We start from the raw sequence: 19,363 nt of genomic DNA, 5'->3' as shown, positions 1-19,363 counted from the left end.
CATTATCTTGCAGTTCAAGGCGGATTACAAAAGAAATATCCAAGATGTATTACAACAAGAACTTACAAAAAAAAAAAATTGGTCATTTTCAAAAAGAGTAAGAAATGGGTAAGGTTATTTGTTTGGGGTAGTGTATAGATGGTGTATATCCGAGGGTGCTGAAGGAACTTAGGGAAGTTCTGGTGGCTCCACTGATTGACCTTTTCAATGAGTCTCTAGAGTCAGGAGTAGAACCATAGGACTGGAGAAGGGCGGATGTGGTCCCTCTCCACAAAAGTGGAAGTAAGGAAGAAGGGAATTACAGGCCGGTCAGTCTGACTTCTGTGGTAAGCAAATTAATGGAAATGCTTTTAAAACAGAATGGTCAAGTTTCTGGAATCCTGTGGATTATAGGACTGGAGGCAAAATGGATTCACTAGAGGTAGGTCTTGTCAGACAAATCTGATCAATTTCTTTGACTGGCGTTAGATGTGGTGTATTTAGATTTTAGCAAAGCCTTTGACAGTGTTCCACATAGACATCTAATAAATAAACTGAGTGCCCTCAGGATGGGCTCCAAAGTGGCTGGGCCAAGAACTGGTTGAGTGGAAGGCAACAGAGAATAGTGATCAATGGAGATTGCTCTGAGAAAAAGGATGTTACCAGTGGTGTACCTCGAGGTTCTGTTCTGGGGCCTGTTCTTTTTAACATTCTTATAAACGATATTGCTGCAGGGCTCTTGGGTAAGATTTGCCTCTTTGTGGATGATACCAAAATCTGCAAAAGACTGACACCCAGGATGGTGTGAATAATATGAAGAACGACCTGATGAAGCTTGAAAAATGGTCTGAAATTTGGCAGCTAAAATTTAATGCTAAGAAATGCAAGGTCATACATTTGGGCTGGAAAAACCTGAGGGAACGGTACAGTTTAGGGGCAAAGAACTTATGTGCACGACAGAAGAGCAGGACTTGGATGTGATTGTATGTGATGATCTTAAGGTGGCCAAACAGGTTGAAAAGTTGACGGCGAAAGCTGGAAGGATGCTAGGGTGCATAGGGAGAGGTATAGCCAGTAGGAAAAAAGAGGTATTGATGTCCCTGTATAAGACTCTGATGAAACCTCAGTTAGAATACCGTGTATAATTCTGGAGGCCGCACCTTCAAAAAGATTTAAAAAGGATGGAGTCGGTTCAGAGGAAGGCTGGTTCATGGTCTTCGTCATAAGGCGTATGGGGACAGACTTAAAGATCTCAATCTGTATACTTAGGAGGAAAGGCAGGAGAAGGGAGATATGATAGAGATGCTTAAATACCTACATGGCGTAAATGCGCATGAGTTGAGTCTCTTTCAATTGAAAGGAAGCTCTGGAATGGCTCACTGGGTCTCCTGCTCCATATGAGTGCATTTACCAGTAATCTTTTCTAATTTGATTATTGAATCTTTTTGGCATCTCCGTTGCCTATATTTAAATTCACCTGACTCCAGGAGGTGTTTTGTTATTATATCAACCTCCATACATATAAGGTTTCTGAGAATTCTCCTTTTTTCTCTAGCAGAGCATGGAATTCCCTTACTAAATTTTTTTCCATTAGGTTCCTTCCCTTGCCTCTGCACTCTCGTATAAGACATTGGGTATAGGTTTTTGTGAGGCAACTCATATATTTCTGAGAACTTGGAATCCATCTCTCCCTACGTCCCTTTCTGAAGCTAGGGAGTCCCACATGTGAGAATATGCTGCCTGCTTGTCTAAGGATAAAGCACAGTTACTTACTGTAAGGGTGTTATTCTGGGACAGCAGGCAGATATTCTCACAACCCGTCCACCTCCCCTAGTTGAGCTTCTTCACTTGGGCATAGAACTGACAACCTCGTGAGCTGGCGTCGGGTGAGAAGGCACTCACGCATGTGTGGTGCAGGCAGTCTAAAAGCTTGTTAAAGTTTAAAGTGATTCTACACTTTTCACTCTCCTTGCCGGGGCTCTGTGGATGATGTCACCTACATGTGAGAATATCTGCCTGCTGTCCCAGGATAACACCCGTTATAGTAAGTAACTGTGCTTTTTCAGTGGTCCCCAACATGGATTAAGCTTTTTTATGCTGCATCAAGGAGACCAACCCCTGTTCCGATATCCAATATCAACTTATAACTGTTTTGTGCTAAAAAATACTGTTTTGTTGTTGTACCAGACTTAATACTAACGTATAATGAGGCTAATATAACCAGGTTGTTGGGAGTAAGATCCTGGACTGGTACAGGGAACAAGGACTTCAGCACAAGCTGCATAGAAAAGATGCTAAAATTCTACAAGTCCTTGTTCCAGAAACTTAAAGAACTTCAACAAGATACAAACTACTGGCTCCATATAAAGAAATGCCTTGGGGTTAATTTGATTGACACAAAGTAGATCATAGAAATGTTCAGAAGCCTGAATTAGTGGTGGCTCAAATTAAACTGTGAAGGGCAAACAGTCCTCTCAATGCAGTTGAGAGAAAAAAGATCATCCACCATATTTAAGCCTAATAGGTACTATAGACGAGAAGTGTTCGTGCTATCAGACTTCAGCTGGCACAGATGTTCTTGTGTCTTGTCTCATGCACAAATGCTTTAAACTCTTTCAAGTAAAGGAATCTTTGCAGTGAACAGATTCCTCAAACCAGACTCCAGCCTCACACTAATAGTGAAGGTTTGCTTTGTAAAGCCCGATTGGTAGGGGATAGTCTCCTGAACACTAAGGTATTTGCACTAACTTTCTGTTCCAATTCAGAGCTGACTTGCTCTAGAACAACCGTTCCCAACACAGTGCTCAGGACATAGCTAGTCCCATTAGATTTTCAGGATATTCACAATGAGTATTCATGAGTTACATCTGCTTGCAATTGAGGCAGTGCAAGCAAATCTCTCATATGCATATTTACCGTGGATATCCTGAAAACCAGATGCTGCTCTAAAGCTTTTTCTGCAGAGCCCTGACAGCTCAAGGTGAGATCCTTGAGCAGATCTTGCATCCAGTTATCTCATGCCTTGTACTCTGGTAACACCACCAAACTTCATGACAACTAGTGTCTCCATTAGAAGTAATCCTTGAAAAAATTGGACTGGCAACATTTTATTTACAGAAAAAGAATAAAAGCAAATCTAAAACAAATTACTTAACGAAAATGAAAACCGTTAGAAATACAGTGATGTCATGTGGCAATGCTGTGTAGTGTTGCTATTTGTCAGGACCCAGATTACTCCCTGAATCTGCTCTTTCACACCCTGGGTCAGGCAGGGCTAGAGATGTGCAATGGAAGGGATTCATGGTCATTGGTATGGATAACATTTGGAAGCTGGATTTATTGTACTTGATACAGGCTCCAGCTTCATGACCACCTTCAGATGACCGGACTAGGAACAGAGGGCGGGTGGCTTTATAAATAGGGGAAAATCCAAAATCCTTGGCTGACATACTCTATCTGCTGTGAAGACAAGAAAGGGAAAGCTAGGGGGTGGGGTGAGGGAACTATGCCTGATAAAACTATTATTACACAATAGTTTAAAGGAAAAGGATGGGATTTGATATTTGGCCTTTCTGTGGTTACAATCAAAGCAGTTTACATATTGGACTCAATTCTATAAATGGTGCCAAAAATCAGCACAAACTAAAAAATGTGCTAATAGCTATTCTAAAAAAGGCACTCAAACAGGCGTCATTTATAGAATAGCACCAAGATCTGTGATTAAAGAACTGATACCAACTAAACCTCGGTGTAAATCCTTGTGCATAAATTAGGTGCAGAGCCCCTTACTCTACAGCAGCACATATAAATTGCAGGAATGCCCTTGATCAGCGCCCATGACTCTCCCATGGTCATGCTCCCCTTTTTGGAACCACACCTAAAATTTATGCATGGATCCCAGCATCTAAAAATGCACACATAAATTTTAATTGATGCCAATTAGCACTGATAATTGATTAACACCCAATTACCACTATTGGCTTATTATTCAATTAATTTGTATATAGAAATTGGGCATTCAAATTTTCAAGCACAATTTTTAGCACCATGTATAGAATTAGGTCAACTATGTATAGGTACTGATTTTGTACCTGGAGCAATGGAAGGTTAAGTGATTTGCCCAGAGTCACAAGGAGCTGCCGTAGGAATTGAACGTGTTTCCTTGGTTCTCAGGCCACTGCACTAACCATTAGTCTACTCCTCCATTGAAAGACTGTAGTTTCAACTAAAGGACTGTAGAAAAAGCAAATGTGTGAAAGCAGGCTTCTTTTAAGAGTGATAAACAGGGATGAAGATATCTAGTTTCCAATTCCAAGCACTTGGGAGAAGCTCTTATAATTTGATACTTGATGCCACTTCTTTAATAGGCTAGTGCAGAGGAGTCAGTTTCTAAGAAACATCACTAACAAAATAGCTTTCTCCATGCCACTTAGATTGCAAATTATAATGCTAAAACAAAATCTTCTAAGTAAAAGTTCCATTACTTTGGTTTTATGGTTAGATTGTGATTGCCTTTCATGATATACCTCCTTACGAATCAATGTTTATGACAGTTCTTTTAACAAATGGTGCAACAAATTATCTAGATGCACTGTTATATCATCATCTGGAGTACCTAACTTGGTGTTTCTAAAGTTAAGAATAAATATGGAGCACTGCTCTTTACCTGGAAGTGAATCCAGCCATCCACAATAAGGAGGCGCTCCCGGTGCTGTACATCTATATCACCACCAAAAAGTAACACTGGAAAGGGGGAAATCAAAGTTGTTTCTTTCAAGTACACCTTGGCATACTTTACCTGCATTGAAAACACAAAAACCCAAGCAACTGAATGAAAATAATCACCTTGATCAACATTTTTTTTTTAAACAGAAGCTGGAGATTGATATTCTGATTCAAGCAAAGCAAAACTAAACAGATGAAGTTTACATATTAACAAAGGTGAAAAGAAGAGGTGATGTGAAAGAGGCTATTAAAGCCAAAAGAATATCCTTCAAAGATTGGAAAAAGAATCTGAATGAAGAAAACGAGAAGAAACATAAGCACTGATAAAAAAAGCTAAAAGAGAATATGACGAGAAACTTACCAAAGAGGAAAAAACTTACAGCAAGAACTTTTCAGGTACATCAGAAGCACAAAGCCTGTTTGGAAATCTGTGAGTCTGTTAGATCATCAAGGAGCAAAAGGGGCACTAAGGGAGGACAGGACCATAGTGGAGAGAATGAATGAATTCTTTGCTTTGATCTTTACCAAAGAAGATGTAAGACCTAAAGCACCTGTACCAGAAATGGTTTTCAAGGGTGACTAGGTGGAGGAAGAACTTAAAGAAATCTCAGTGGACCTGAAGATGCACTGAGCCAAATAGGCAGGTTAAAGACTTATAAATCATCTGGACTGGATAGTATACACCCCAGGGTAATGAAAGAACTCAAACATGAGCTTGCTGATCTGCTGTTAGTGATCATTAAAATCGTCCGTAGTCCCTGGAGAGCGATCGATGTAACATCAATTTTTTTAAAAAGGGGTGATCTGGGAAATTATAGACTATAAGCCTGACTTCAGCACCAGATAAATAATAGAAGCTATTATAAAAAATAAAATTACGGAAACGTAAGCAAACTTGGTTTAATGATACAGAGTCAGCATGGATTCAACCAAGGGAAGTCTTGCCTCACCAATTTGCTTCATTTCTTTAAAGGTATGTAGCTAAAGGCAAGCTAGCTGATGTAATATATCTAGATTTCTAGAACGCTTTCAATAAAAGTTCCTCAAGAGGTACTCCTGAGAAAATTAAAGTCACAGGATAGGAGGTAATGTTCTGTTGTGGATTAATAATTAGTTATTGAACAAAAAATCAGAGGGTAGGGTTAAATGGCCATTTTTCTCAATGGATCTGTATTGGGTCCAGTGCTATTTAACATGCTTATAAATGATCTGGAAATTGGAACAAGTGAGGTGATTAAATTTGCAGATGACATGAAACTATTCAAAGTTGTTAAAACTCATGCAGACTGTGAAAAACTGCAGGAAGACCTTAGGAAAATGGAAGACTGGGCATCCAAATGGCAGATAAAATTTAATGTGGTCAAATGCAAAGTGATGCACATTGTGAAGAATAATCCAAATTAGTTACCAGATGCTGGGGTCCACCTCAGGTGTGAGCAACCAAGAAACAGATCTAGATGTCATTGTAGACAATATGCTAAAATCTTTTGTTTAGTGTGTGGCGGCAGCCAAAAAAGCAAACAGGATGTTAGGAATTATTAGGAAAGGAATGCTAAATAAGACCAAGAATATTACAATGCCTTTGTTTTGCTCCATGATGCGATCTCACCTTGAGTATGGAATTCAATTCTGGTTGCTGTATCTCAAAAAAGAGATATAACGGAATTAGAAAAGGTTCAAAAAGCGACCAAAACAATAAATGGGATGGAACTCCTCTCATGAAGAAAGGATAAAGAAGTCAGGGCTGTTCAGCTTGGAAAAGAGATGGCTGAGGAGAAATATGATTGAAGTCTACAAAATCCTGAATGGTGTAGAATGAGTAAAAGTGTATCAATTTTTTACTTTTTCAAAAAGTACAAAGACTAGAGGACAGTCAATAAAGTTACATGGAAATATATTTAAAACAAAAAGGAAGAAATATTTTTTCAGTGAACCAATAGTTAAGCTCTGGAGCTCATTGCCAGAGGATGTGGTAATAGTGGTAGTGTACCTGGGTTTAAAAGAGGTTTGGACAAATTCCTGGAGGAAAAGTCCATAGTCTTCTATTGAGACTGACATGGCGGGGAGGGGGGGGGGGGGGCGTTGTCACTGCTTGCCCTGGGATTGGTAGCATAGAATGAATAAGTCACAGGTAAAGGGACATGTAAATATGGGTACTTACAGAAGCAAGACTGAAAACACAAATAAAGAGAATATGTTTTGCTGAGATCTGAAAAGAATACCATACAATCATCAGCAAGCAGTGAGTGAAACACACTACACTCTACATATTTTTGGTGCTGCGCACATTCCAACTGCTTGTGAGCAGGCATAAATGGACACACATTTTATAAAGTACACATGTACAGCAGAACTCTCTCTGCTCTGTCTAAAAAGGGCTAGTCCAAGAGAATCTGATATCCTAGATTAACATTCAACCATGTGCCCCCCAACTCTGGGGATGCTCAAGGTCCTTCCCACACCTTGGGATAGCTTAAGGCCCCAAGGCCAGCATCTCCCCTTCTCTTCCCTACCTCTGTAGCCTAGCATCTCCCTTTCCCTATCATCCCCACCCATGGGGTCTGGTAGCTTTCTGCTTCCCTACTCTCCCACCCCTCCATGATCTGTAGCATCCCCGCTCCCTGGGGTATCCAGTATCTTTCTCCTCCTTTCCAACACCAGCCACAATGTCTTATATAGACACACCAACTGCCATGTCAGTGCTGCCGCCCTCCTCCCCCCAAAAAAATTATGCTGCCCTACACAGACACTTAGTCCACCTAGTTTGGATTCAGGACTGGCCCAACCAATATGCCCTCAAACACACCTATATATGGGTCATGTAAAAGTATGCTCCTTGCACAGAGCATACACAACGAGGAATGTTTACCACAGGACAAACCTGATGACTTTGCCAACCAGGAAACTCCCTCAGATCTTTCAGACAAATGCAAACCGTAACACTGCATTACATTTTAGAGTCTCAACAGGGCTAACTCTAGACTAACCAGCACCCGCATTCCCCTTTGTTGATGGCACTCTATCAGTGGTCCCTCATTCCATAGTGGTAATTTTTCCAGTACAGCATTCCTTACTTTCCCTGCCACTTTCCCCTCTCTTTATTTCCATCTTTGACCAGAACCACCATTTTAGCACCAATTCCCTCTTCCATAGAATGTAGAAGGGTAAAGAAAGAAGGGGATGTCAGCATGATGGTGTCCTTCTGTCCTGCACAGATTCTACACAAAGCAGGGCCTGGACCTCAGTAGCTCATAATCAGATATTTTTAATGTTTAAAAATGTGTGCAAACAACCATGATTTGCATTTCTCTTGTTCATTTTGTTCAGACTCACCTTCTCTTGGTAAAGCAGCCAGCCATAGATTTGCAAGTCTCTGTTCACTGAGGAAAGGTGAACTTGAGCTTTTCCCTGTGCCGTTTCTACCATGCATGCCAGTTTCTCTGTGATATCTACAGACTGGGTATAAAGAATCTTTCCTACATTGTCGTATAGGCCAGCTGTAAGCACAGCTTTGAGTAGAGCAATTTCCTGAAGGGAAAGGGATCGTCTGTCTCCAGTCCCATAGAATCCATTAGGTGTTTTAGGTGATACGCTGGAGGCTTCGAACCCTGCAAACCTGACCAGCTTTATTAACTCCTGCTTCACATCCTGTAAATTATTTTAATTAAAAATAGACCAATATATTATTTAAAAATAAAAATATATATATTTTTTTATATTATTTTTTATTTTCAAATTTTACAGAAAGTGTACAACATGTTAAAGTACAATTGATGAATATACAATAACACTTTTATATCTAATACATTATGTTCTAAATATATTTTTATCTCCTATCCCTCCCCCCACCCTTCTATTACTTTTCATTCATACATTACATATTGTATAATATATTATAACATTTTTTGTAGAAATTATTTTCATTACCCCCCCTCTATGTGTGTCATAAAAAAGATATTTAAAAGAAGAAAAGAAGAAGAAAAATCCTACTATTTATTCATTGCAGTATTTTGTCAATGGCCCCCATATTTTTATAAATTTAGTATATGTCCCTCTTTGTATTGCTATTGTTCTTTCCATTTTAAATATATGACATATTGTATTCCACCAAAATGTATAATTTAGGTTGTTATAATTCTTCCAGTTATTGGTTATATGCTGAATGGCAACCCCTGTCATGATTAATAAAAGTTTGTTATTTTCTGGTGAAATTTGACTTTTTTTTCTCATCATCATTCCAAATAACACTGTATCATATGATATTGCTATATGATTTTCCATCAATTTATTAATTTGTGGCCAAATTGAATTCCAAAAACTTTTAATATAGGGACAATGATACAGTAAGTGATCTAAAGTCCCTGGTTCCAGATTACAGTGCCAGCATTTATTTGACTTAGAACTGTCTAATTTTTGCAAACGTGTAGGGGTCCAAAAAGCTCTATGTAATAAAAAGAACCAAGTTTGTCTCATAGATGCTGACACTGTACATCCCATTCTCCAAGACCAAATTAGTGGCCATTGAGATGCATTAATCTGATGTCCAAAAAATAAAAATATTTTAAAAAGATCAGTTTTCATTAAAATAAAATTAACCAATAGCATTTTAATTTAAGATTCCACTAAACATGCAGACTCATAAATAAAGTTCATTGGACATGAAAGAATGGCGTATAAGGTAATACAGTCAGCTTTCTACTGAATATCTGTCTCTATACGCTTCTCAGCCTACCTCTATAGTAAGCAGTGCCTTTCTGTTGAGGAAGTTCTTTCTGCAGTAAGTCATTTCAGAACGATAACTTTCTTCACGAGCCATCTTCCACCTTAGGAAGAAAAAGCCATCATATGTTTCTTTTCTTTGAAACAAAATAGAAACTCCAAACAGATTCAGATACACTTTTAATGCAGGATTTTAGAAGACATATATAGACCATTTTAACTTCCACATCCTAAATGAACATATTGAAAACTTTCAATTTTCCCCAAAAATGTATGCACATGATCCTAGAGTCCTACTTTTCCTGTTTCTTCTGTTAAATATACTAATATTAGAGCCATGGCCATTTCAGTAGCAGGGGTGAAGTTACAGAATGATTTAGTTGGTCAACTGAGACTAATTAATGATGTTCAGAGATTTATAAGGCTTTTGAAAACAACTATTTTTTTTAGAATCCTTTAGTTTGGAAGAGTGAGAAGTAGTGGCTAAAGGGATGAAGAGAATATAGGATGAATGATCAGTGTGGAGGGGCTTTTAAAAAAACCCCAAAATGTGCAAGTCTGACTTGGATGTGTATAGTTGGAAAAACAGATATGACCATTTTTGAGTGGTAACTGCTGGACATCCAAATATAATTAATTTTTTAAAAATCGTAAACTTAGACATCTTGGCCACCAGGATGGCTAACTTTATACAGTACCTCATTTTTGATCAGAAAAACATCCATGTTGAAAATTTGAACATAGGAGGGGCCAGCATAGTAATGGACTGGTCACAACAGAGCAGTGGGACACCTTAGAGGGCACTGCTGTGATCTTCACATAAAGAGTGCCAGATATATATCTCACCATACCCCCTTATAATTTATGGTGAGCCTCCCCAAAACCTACTATACTCACCTGTTGATGAGGCTCTTTTGAACCTGGCGTGGCAGCCTATTAAAAATGGACAGCTAATAGCCATTATATTTTCCTTCCATTGCTCTGGATTTACTAGTCAGGGTTTGATTTATAAGATAAGGACCTAATCCAAGGGCAAAGGAGAAGGGTTTATAATTGGTTATATAAAATTACAATTGGATAAGCCAGAACACAAACCAGATAAGACAAATATGGGATAATATATTGACCTAAATAAGTGTTTTGTGCTGAGGTCACTGGAAACAGGAATAGGCCTTCTCTCAGGTCACTAGAATTAATATATAAGCTCTGTTGAAGACCAGAGAAGATACACACAGGTTGTAGCTTAGTTTTATGAAGTTCCATTGTTTCAATGTGTGCCCAGTCTGGTCTCCAAAGACCTGTGTGGCAAATAAGGTTTGGTTTTTGACCTGGTTGCTATAGAGATGGATTTTTCTTCTTACTACAGAGATTACATTCCAGGGGAGGGGTTTTCCTCTCCTTTTTTGCAGGGTAAAGTTAGAAATGCTAATTGGATATACAAAATGCATATATGATGAATAAAATTTTAGTAAACTAATAACGTAGGAACTTTCATATTCAAGGGTTCAGACTGAAATATAATTACCTCTAAAAATTGTACTGGAGGATGCATATAGGAAAATGTAGGGTTTTTGGGAGTGGATTGGCCACTCCCCTTTTCTTTCACGGGATTTTCAGTGCATGCTCTTAAATGACTCAGTAACATGGGAGCAGTAGTTTGATTCTTAAGGAGAAATGATTTAAAGCTATGTGTATGGATAATTTTTTCCTCTGTAAGTACAGTGGTACCTCGGTTTGCGAGTGTTTTGCAAGACGAGCAAAACATTCGCAAAATCGGCGCCTCGGAAACCGAGCGTGCCTTGATTTATGAGCGCCCCCCTGCAATCCGGCACCTTCCCCCCCCCAATCCGATACCCTCCCCCCCGCTATCTGGCACCCTCCGCCCGCATCGCACCCCCCCTTCCCGCCATGATCCGGCATTCCCCAGGCATCCACCCACCCACCCGATCACATTTCTTACCCCCGTTTGACACCGGCACCAGCACCAATGCACAGGACATGCCGGTGCCGGAAGTTCTGCCTCCTTTGCGCTGGGCCTTGAGAATCTGCGCATGCTCAAGGCCTTCGGGTTCCCATTCTCTCTGAGATTCTCCGAGATTCTCGGAGAGAACGGGAACCCGAAGGCCTTGAGCATGTGCAGATGCTCAAGGCACAGTGCGAAGGAGGCAGATCTTTGGGCACCAGCACTGGCATGTCCTGTGCGTTGGTGCCGGTGCCAAACGGGGGTAAGAAATGTGATCGGGTGGATGCCTGGGGGATGCCGGATCGCGGCGGGGAGGGAGTGCCACGCGAGTGGGGAGGTCGCCGGATCGTGGGGGGGGGGAAACGAGTAGGGGGGATGGTGGATCATGCGGGGGGGGGGGCCCTTCATGAGCGTGGGGAGCAATGCTGGTTCTTGGGGGAGGGGAGCAGTGCTGCTGGCCTCGGGGGGTGGGGGAACTTATCAAAGCGTGTTTCCATTATTTCCTATGGAGAAACTCACTTTGATATACGAGTATTTTGGTTTACGAGCATGCTTCTGGAACGAATTATGCTTGTAAACCAAGGTACCACTGTATATTGTAATACTTTTTCCTGGTTTCTTCTATACCTTTTCTTTATTAGATAAGCTAATATTAAAAAGTAACTTTTAAGAATTCTTGTGTGAGGGGGGACAGACACTCCCCCAATATGCATACAAGCGCCTTATATGGTATCAAGTATTCATGACCAATTATAAGCAGGCAGTAAAATGTCATCATGTATTAGGTATATTTAAGTGAACCTAGCAGAACAGAATTTTGAGGGCATTATGTCAGGGAAGTTGCATTTACACCCTCCGACTTGTAATGTTCTTCCATTGTACAAATGAATGACTTGAAACAGGACCGTCTGTAAACCTTGAATAAAAAATATTTGTTGGGAAATATTTGTACAATTATCATCATTTCAGTGCACCTATAAGCAGGGTAGAGCCAAATCTCTGGTCACTGTGCACCACCCCCAATAGCCCTTATGGCTGCAGGTGACACCTATATAGCAGTATAGTAGGGTCTGGGTAGATTTGAGTGAGCTCACACTTTCTACCATAAATGTAGTGGTTACAGTAGCTTATGGGCGTGGGTCATCCTCTCTATGGTTCACTAGCCCACCCACCAAGTAACTCTGTACACCTGTGTGATGCTCTACTAGGCTTCCCCATACCAGATGATGCTGTTCTAGAGCCAGGTATGTACCTTTTTGTTCTCATTTTTGTGTAGTGGAAGGGGATCAGTGAGCACTGGGGGAGTGTGGGGGTGTCTTACCTTGATGTATGCAGTAGTCATCTGGTCAGTTTAGGCACATATATGGCACTTAGATGCTTCTAAAACAGGTCTAGCTCTGAATGTCTAATTTCCATTCAAGACATCTTGCAAAACATTTGATTATCGCTGCAAGACGTTCAAATCTAACCCACCCTTAAGTACACCCAAAGCCTGCCCATAACACGCCTCCAACATGACCATCTCAAGCTCTGGACGCACAGAGGCTGGGATGCCTTGCTATATGCCCAGAAAGGCAATTTCAATTATTGGTTCTTGGATGTCATGGCGATTTGGATGCCCAAGTACCAATTTAGGACACTTTTTGGATGTTTATATTTTTTGATTAAGAGTCCCATATTGTTTAGTATTTTATGTTTTGGATTTTATTGTTGATATACAATGTCTATACATGCATTTCAAACAATCTATTCAGTGTCATGTCTTAATTTTTAATGTATTTTGGAACCCACTTCAGTTTAGGTGGGTTATATGCTTTTTAAATAAATAAATATATAATCAAGAGTATTAGCAAGGCACATAGTAGAAGTTTTAAACTTGTTATAAGCAGGCATTCAGGTGATCAGGTAGATGGAACCCTTGAATAAATATACAATGAGATACCTTCCCCTTTTTCCTTTGAAATCTTTTGAACTTTATAAATCAAACATTACAAAGAACATACCCAACCTGTATGTGTGATTTTTTATGTACATGACAAATCTTGCATCCTGGTCCTATGCGCTCACAAGAAGCAATTTTTGTCTAACTTTTCTGTTTCAAAGAATTGATTCAAATACCCTTTTTTCTAGAATCTGTCAACTAGAATTATCTTACTTATGCTAAATGGCAGTAGCAAATTATTTTATTAGACAAACATATGTGCATGTTCAAAGTCAGCAGGGATTGCTACTATGCTATAGGCTGGCAGACTACCTTGAAATTTTAGAGTGAAATGCAGAGCTTGTACACTACGCGCGTGAAGTTTTAGAACAGAATGCAAAGCCTATACTCTAAGGCATGGTTAAACCGCACTCAGCGAGCCATCTGTGGATATTCAGGAGCACTTAATTGAGCAGTGGCCCTAAATTTTGGTGGAGACTGCCATGGCTCTGTCTAGGCAGAGCCAAGGTGGTATGGAGAATATTCAAAAGATAAGTGAGTACTGGTGATATTTAGTTTGAGGGTTTTATTAGACTCCTCCTTAGTTTTGAGGTCATATTGCGTCAGTAATAAGGACTATTTTTTTAAAGACTCATTTGGTATTGAAACTGCATGGTTTATTTTCATCAGTTAACTTTCATCAAGTGATGCAATGTTTTGTTCTACTGCATTTAAATTACTGTAATGCTCTTTTATGTGGTCTTCCGAAGAAGTCTTTATTGGCATTACAAGTAGCACAGAATGATGCGGTAAGAGTGATTGGTGGCATTTCACTTAGGGAACATGTTACCTCTTTATTGACTGAATTACACTGGTTGCCAGTGGTCTGGAGGGTTCAGTTAAAAATTTTGGTGTTAGTGTATAAGGCCTTGCATCAAGCTTGCCAAAAGTAATGGCAACTTCTCTTGCCTTATATAAGCCATCTCGATCTTTGTGTTCACAATCTAAGCAACTTCCTTGTTGTTCCTTCTATATGGACTATAGTTAAGTCAACTATTCATTCCAGGGTTTTTGCAGTGGTGGGTCCTCAGTTATGGAATGCCCTTCCAGAAAATGTTTGTCAAATCTCTTCATTTTTACTTTTTCGGAAATGTTGAAGGCTTACTTCTTTCAGAGGGCTTTTTTAAAATCTGTGATGGGTTATGATGTTATCAGAATTTGATATTATTGTTTTATTATCTATGTTTTGAAAAATTTGATCATTATTTTTTAAAATAATTTGTATGAATGTGTATTTTGGGGAAGTTTAAGAATTGCATTCTAGTATTTTAAGATCAGGGTATGTTTGTTCACCTATGTTTATGTGTTTTCTTTTGAATCCTACATAGGTTTTTGGTTATGAGGGATATGAATGTTTAAATAAATAATTAATGACCCTGGTCCTATAGATAGATTGTGAGCCCACTGGGACAGAGAGGGGTAATACCTGAATGCCTGACTATTAACTGCTTAGATTATTTTAATAGGTGGTATATAAATACCTAAAATAAATAAATAGTACCAGTGATTGCAAACCTAACTGGGAAATCTGGACCATGCAAAAGGTAGTTCTAGCTTTTTCTGGTTAGGTAGGCATGTACAGTGCCAATCATCATCCAGATCTGCTACTTTCTGGGTGACTGAAATGACCTGGATATGCAATGCCATAACCAGGACTGGGCCAGCACTGAGTACTTGGGCTTAATTCAGCCTGTGGCTGTCAGTAACTTATAAATTGCTGTGTGCTTTATATTACCCAACTGAGGAAGATGTGGGGGAGATAACCAGTGCCAAAAATGATATTCAATGCAGATGAGTCAGAGAAACAAACAAATCTCTCTAACACTTGGATGATGTAATGGTGCAATTTGACAAATTGAAGAGTAGCAAATTGCCTGGACCAGACAGTATAAATCACAGAGTACTGATAGAACTGAAAAATAACTTGCAGAGTTGTTGTTAGTAATTTATCTTTAAAATCCAGAATGGTACCCAAAGACTGGAGCGTGGCCAATGTAACACCAGTTTTTTAAAAAGGTTCCAGAGGTGATCTGGGAAATTATAGACTGGTGAGTCTGATGTCTGTACAGGGCAAAATGGTAGAGACTATTATAAATAACAAAATTACAGAGCATATACATAAGCGTGGATTAATGAGACAAAGCCAATATGGATTTAATCAAGGGAGATGTTGCCTTACCATTCTACTACATTTCTTTGAAGTGGTGAATAAACATGTGGATAAAGGTGAGTCGGTCAACATTGTGTAGATTTTCAAAAGGCATTTGACAAAGTATCTCATGTAAGACTCCTGAGGAAATTAGAAAACCAGGGGATAAGAGGTAATGTCCTATTATGGATTAAGAACTGGTTAAAAGATATCAGAAGGATAAATAAAGGGGGTTCTCATCTCAATGATGTAGAGATGGGAATAACTAGTGAGATAATAAAATTTGCTGATGACACAAAGTTGTTTGTGTCATCAGCAAATCTTGCAATTTAACAGCTTTGAAGTTGTTCAAAGTTGTTAAATCACAAGAGGATTGTGAAAAATTACAAGAGCACCTTAAGAGACTGGGGATCAAAATGGCAGATGATGTTTAAAGTGAGCAAGTGCAAAGAGGAACCTGAACTACAGCAGGCGGAGGAAACTGACTCAGAAATGATAGAGGAAATCAAACAAGAATGCAAGACGGGCAATGTAATAATATTGGGAGACTTCAATTTCCCGAGGATAGACTGGAAACTAGGAACCTCCAACTGCGGCAAGGAGGCCAAGTTCCTGGAGGTGCTAGGGGATTGCTTCCTGGAACAAATGGTAAAAGAGCCGACAAGAGGCAACGCCACCCTGGACTTGGTACTAAATGGCCTCACGGGACCGACAAAAGAAGTAGAAGTTACGGTACCGCTGGGGACGAGCGATCACAATGTGATAAACTTTAAGCTTGACATCGGGAATAGAAAACGTGCCAAAACCTTAACCAAAACCTTTAACTTTAAAAAGGGCAAATACGATCGCATGAGAGCCATGGTGAAACAACGACTCAAGAAAAAGGTGGACAAACTTGAAACGGTAGACCAGGCATGGTCCCTACTGAAAAATACTATCACAGAAGCACAAAATCTCCACATTCCGAGGATCTCCAAAGAGGGGAGAACAAAAGGTAAGGGAGAACCGGCATGGCTTACCAGACAGGTGAGGGAAGCCATAAAAGAAAAGAAGGACTCTTTCAAAAAATGGAAACACATGAAAACAACCGAAGCATGGAAAATACATAAAGATGATCAAAAGAAATGTCACAAGGCGGTGAGGGATGCCAAAAAGGACTATGAGGAAAAAATAGCGCAAGAAGCCAAAAACTTCAAACCCTTCTTTAGATACGTGAAAGGGAAAAAACCCGCAAAAGAGGCGGTGGGACCCCTGGACGACCAGGGAAGAAAAGGGTACATCAAGGAAGATAAACAAATTGCAGACAAACTAAATTCCTTCTTTGCGTCCGTCTTTACGGAGGAGGATACTGCTAAAATACCAGAAGCAGTGAAAGTGTTTAGTGGAATAATAGAAGACAGCCTCACCACAGTTGAAGTGGAGTTGGACCAGATATACTATCAGATCGACAAACTTAAAAGTGACAAATCCCCTGGACCGGATGGAATTCACCCGAGAGTTTTAAAGGAATTGAAGGTTGAAATCGGAGAGCTATTGCAAAAACTTGCCAATCTGACAATCAGAACTGGACAGATACCAGAGGACTGGAAGATAGCGAATGTCACGCCAATTTTCAAAAAAGGATCGAGAGGGGAACCAGGCAACTACAGACCTGTGAATCTTACGTCTGTCCCTGGAAAGATTGTTGAAGCACTGATCAAGGATAGCATAGTCCGGCACCTAGATACACACGACTTGATGAAACCCAGTCAACATGGGTTCAGGAAAGGGAAATCATGTTTAACGAATTTACTTCAATTTTTCGAGACCGTGAACAAGCAAATTGATAGTGGAATGCCGGTGGACATAATATATTTGGACTTCCAGAAAGCATTCGACAAAGTTCCGCATGAAAGGCTTCTCAGGAAACTACAAAGCCATGGAATAGAGGGAGATATACAAAGGTGGATAGGCAAATGGTTGGAAAACAGAAAGCAGAGAGTGGGCATAAATGGGAAGTTCTCAGACTGGGAGAAAGTGACTAGTGGTGTGCCCCAGGGCTCAGTGCTTGGGCCGATCCTATTTAATATTTATATCAATGACCTGGAAGACGGAATATCCAGTGAGATCATTAAGTTTGCAGACGACACAAAGCTATGCCGGGCAATCAGATCGCAGGAGGATAGCGAGGAACTCCAGAGCGACTTGTATCAGTTAGAGAAATGGGCAGAGCAATGGCAGATGAAGTTCAACGTGGAGAAATGCAAAGTAATGCATTTAGGTAGTAAGAATAAGGAACACGAGTATAGAATGTCAGGCGCAACTCTGGGTAAGAGCGAACAAGAAAAGGACCTGGGTGTACTGATAGATAGGACCCTGAAGCCGTCGACACAATGCGCGGCAGCGGCAAAGAAAGCAAACAGAATGTTAGGCATGATAAAGAAAGGAATCACGAGTAGATCGGAGAAAGTCATAATGCCGCTTTATAGAGCAATGGTCAGACCACACTTGGAATACTGTGTCCAACATTGGTCTCCCAACCTAAAGAAGGATATAAAACTGTTGGAGAGGGTGCAGAGACGAGCAACGAAGTTAATAAGAGGTATGGAGAACTTGGAATATGAGGAACGACTCAAGAAACTGGGACTGTTCTCCCTTGAGAAGAGGAGGCTGCGAGGGGACATGATCGAGACGTTCAAAATGCTGAAAGGCATCGATAAAATAGAGCAGGAAAATAAATTATTTACATTGTCCAACGCGACACGGATAAGAGGACATGGTTTGAAGCTAAGGGGGGACAAGTCCAGGACAAATGTCAGGAAGTTCTATTTTACGCAGCGAGTGGTAGACGCCTGGAATGCTCTCCCAAAGGAGGTTATTAAGGAATCCACTGTGCTGGGATTCAAAGGCAAATTAGATGCACATCTCCTTACGAGAGGCATAGAGGGATATGGGTGACTAAAACTACATCAGGTGTATACCTGACTGGGCCTCCGCGTGTGCGGATCGCCGGACTCGATGGACCATGGGTCTGATCCGGAGATGGCAGTTCTTATGTTCTTATGTTATGTACAGCTACATGATGCAGGGTTTTATGTTAGGAGTCACAGCCCAGGAAAAGGATCTAGGAGTCATCGTTGAGGAGGAGTCATCTCAGTGTATGGCGGGGGCTAAGAAAGCAAATAGAATGTTAGGCATTATCAGGAAAGGACTGAAAAACAAAGATGAAAATATTATAATGCTTTTATATTGCTCAATGGTGTGGCAGCACCTCAAATACTATATGCAATTCTGGTTGCAGCATCCCAAAAAAGATATAGCGGAATTAGAAAAGGTACATGAAGGGCGATAAAATAGTAAAAGGGATGGAATAACTTCCCTATGAGGAAAGGTTGAAGCGACTAGGGCTCTTCAGCCTGGAGAAGAGACAATTCAGAGGTCTATAAAATACTAAGTAGAGTGGAGCGGGTAGATGCGAGTTGCTCGTTTACTCTTTCTAAAAATACTAGGACTAGGATGTAAGTATTGAAGCTACTAAGTAGTAGATTTAAAACAAATAGGAGAATATCTTTCTTCACTCAACATGTAATTAAACTCTGGAATGTGGTGAAATCAGTTAGCTTAGCAGAGTTTAAAAAGGGTTTGGATAACTTTGTAAAAGAGAAGTCCATAAGCCATTATTAAGATAGATGTTGAGAAATCCACTGCTTATTCCTGGGAACTTGCCAGGTGCTTGTGACCTGGGTTAGCCACAGGTTAGAAACAGGGTACTGGGATTGATGGACCTGCAGTCTGTACCAGCTCTTATGTTCTTAAATGTGCTATTTTTATGCATGACAAATCTCCCTTCCTGGTCCTATACTCTAAC

General features: G+C 40.1%; 1 protein-coding gene across 1 annotated transcript in view; it reads right to left on the bottom strand.

Annotated features, from left to right (window-relative positions):
• Window positions 1–19,363, bottom strand: part of DHX29 (DExH-box helicase 29) — a 213,170-nt gene that overhangs the window by 13,168 nt on the left and 180,639 nt on the right. Inside the window, exons 23-25 of the mRNA XM_033931250.1 lie at window positions 9,437–9,527; window positions 8,038–8,352; window positions 4,646–4,777 (exon numbers count right to left, since the gene is read on the bottom strand). Of these exons, the coding sequence (XP_033787141.1) occupies window positions 4,646–4,777; window positions 8,038–8,352; window positions 9,437–9,527 (538 nt within the window). The remainder of the gene's footprint in view (window positions 1–4,645; window positions 4,778–8,037; window positions 8,353–9,436; window positions 9,528–19,363) is intronic.

This window comes from Geotrypetes seraphini, chromosome 1 (assembly GCF_902459505.1).
Source record: "Geotrypetes seraphini chromosome 1, aGeoSer1.1, whole genome shotgun sequence".
Lineage (NCBI taxonomy): Eukaryota > Metazoa > Chordata > Amphibia > Gymnophiona > Dermophiidae > Geotrypetes > Geotrypetes seraphini.
Note: the sequence above shows the minus strand (reverse complement) of the source record. Positions and strands in the feature narration are given on the sequence as shown.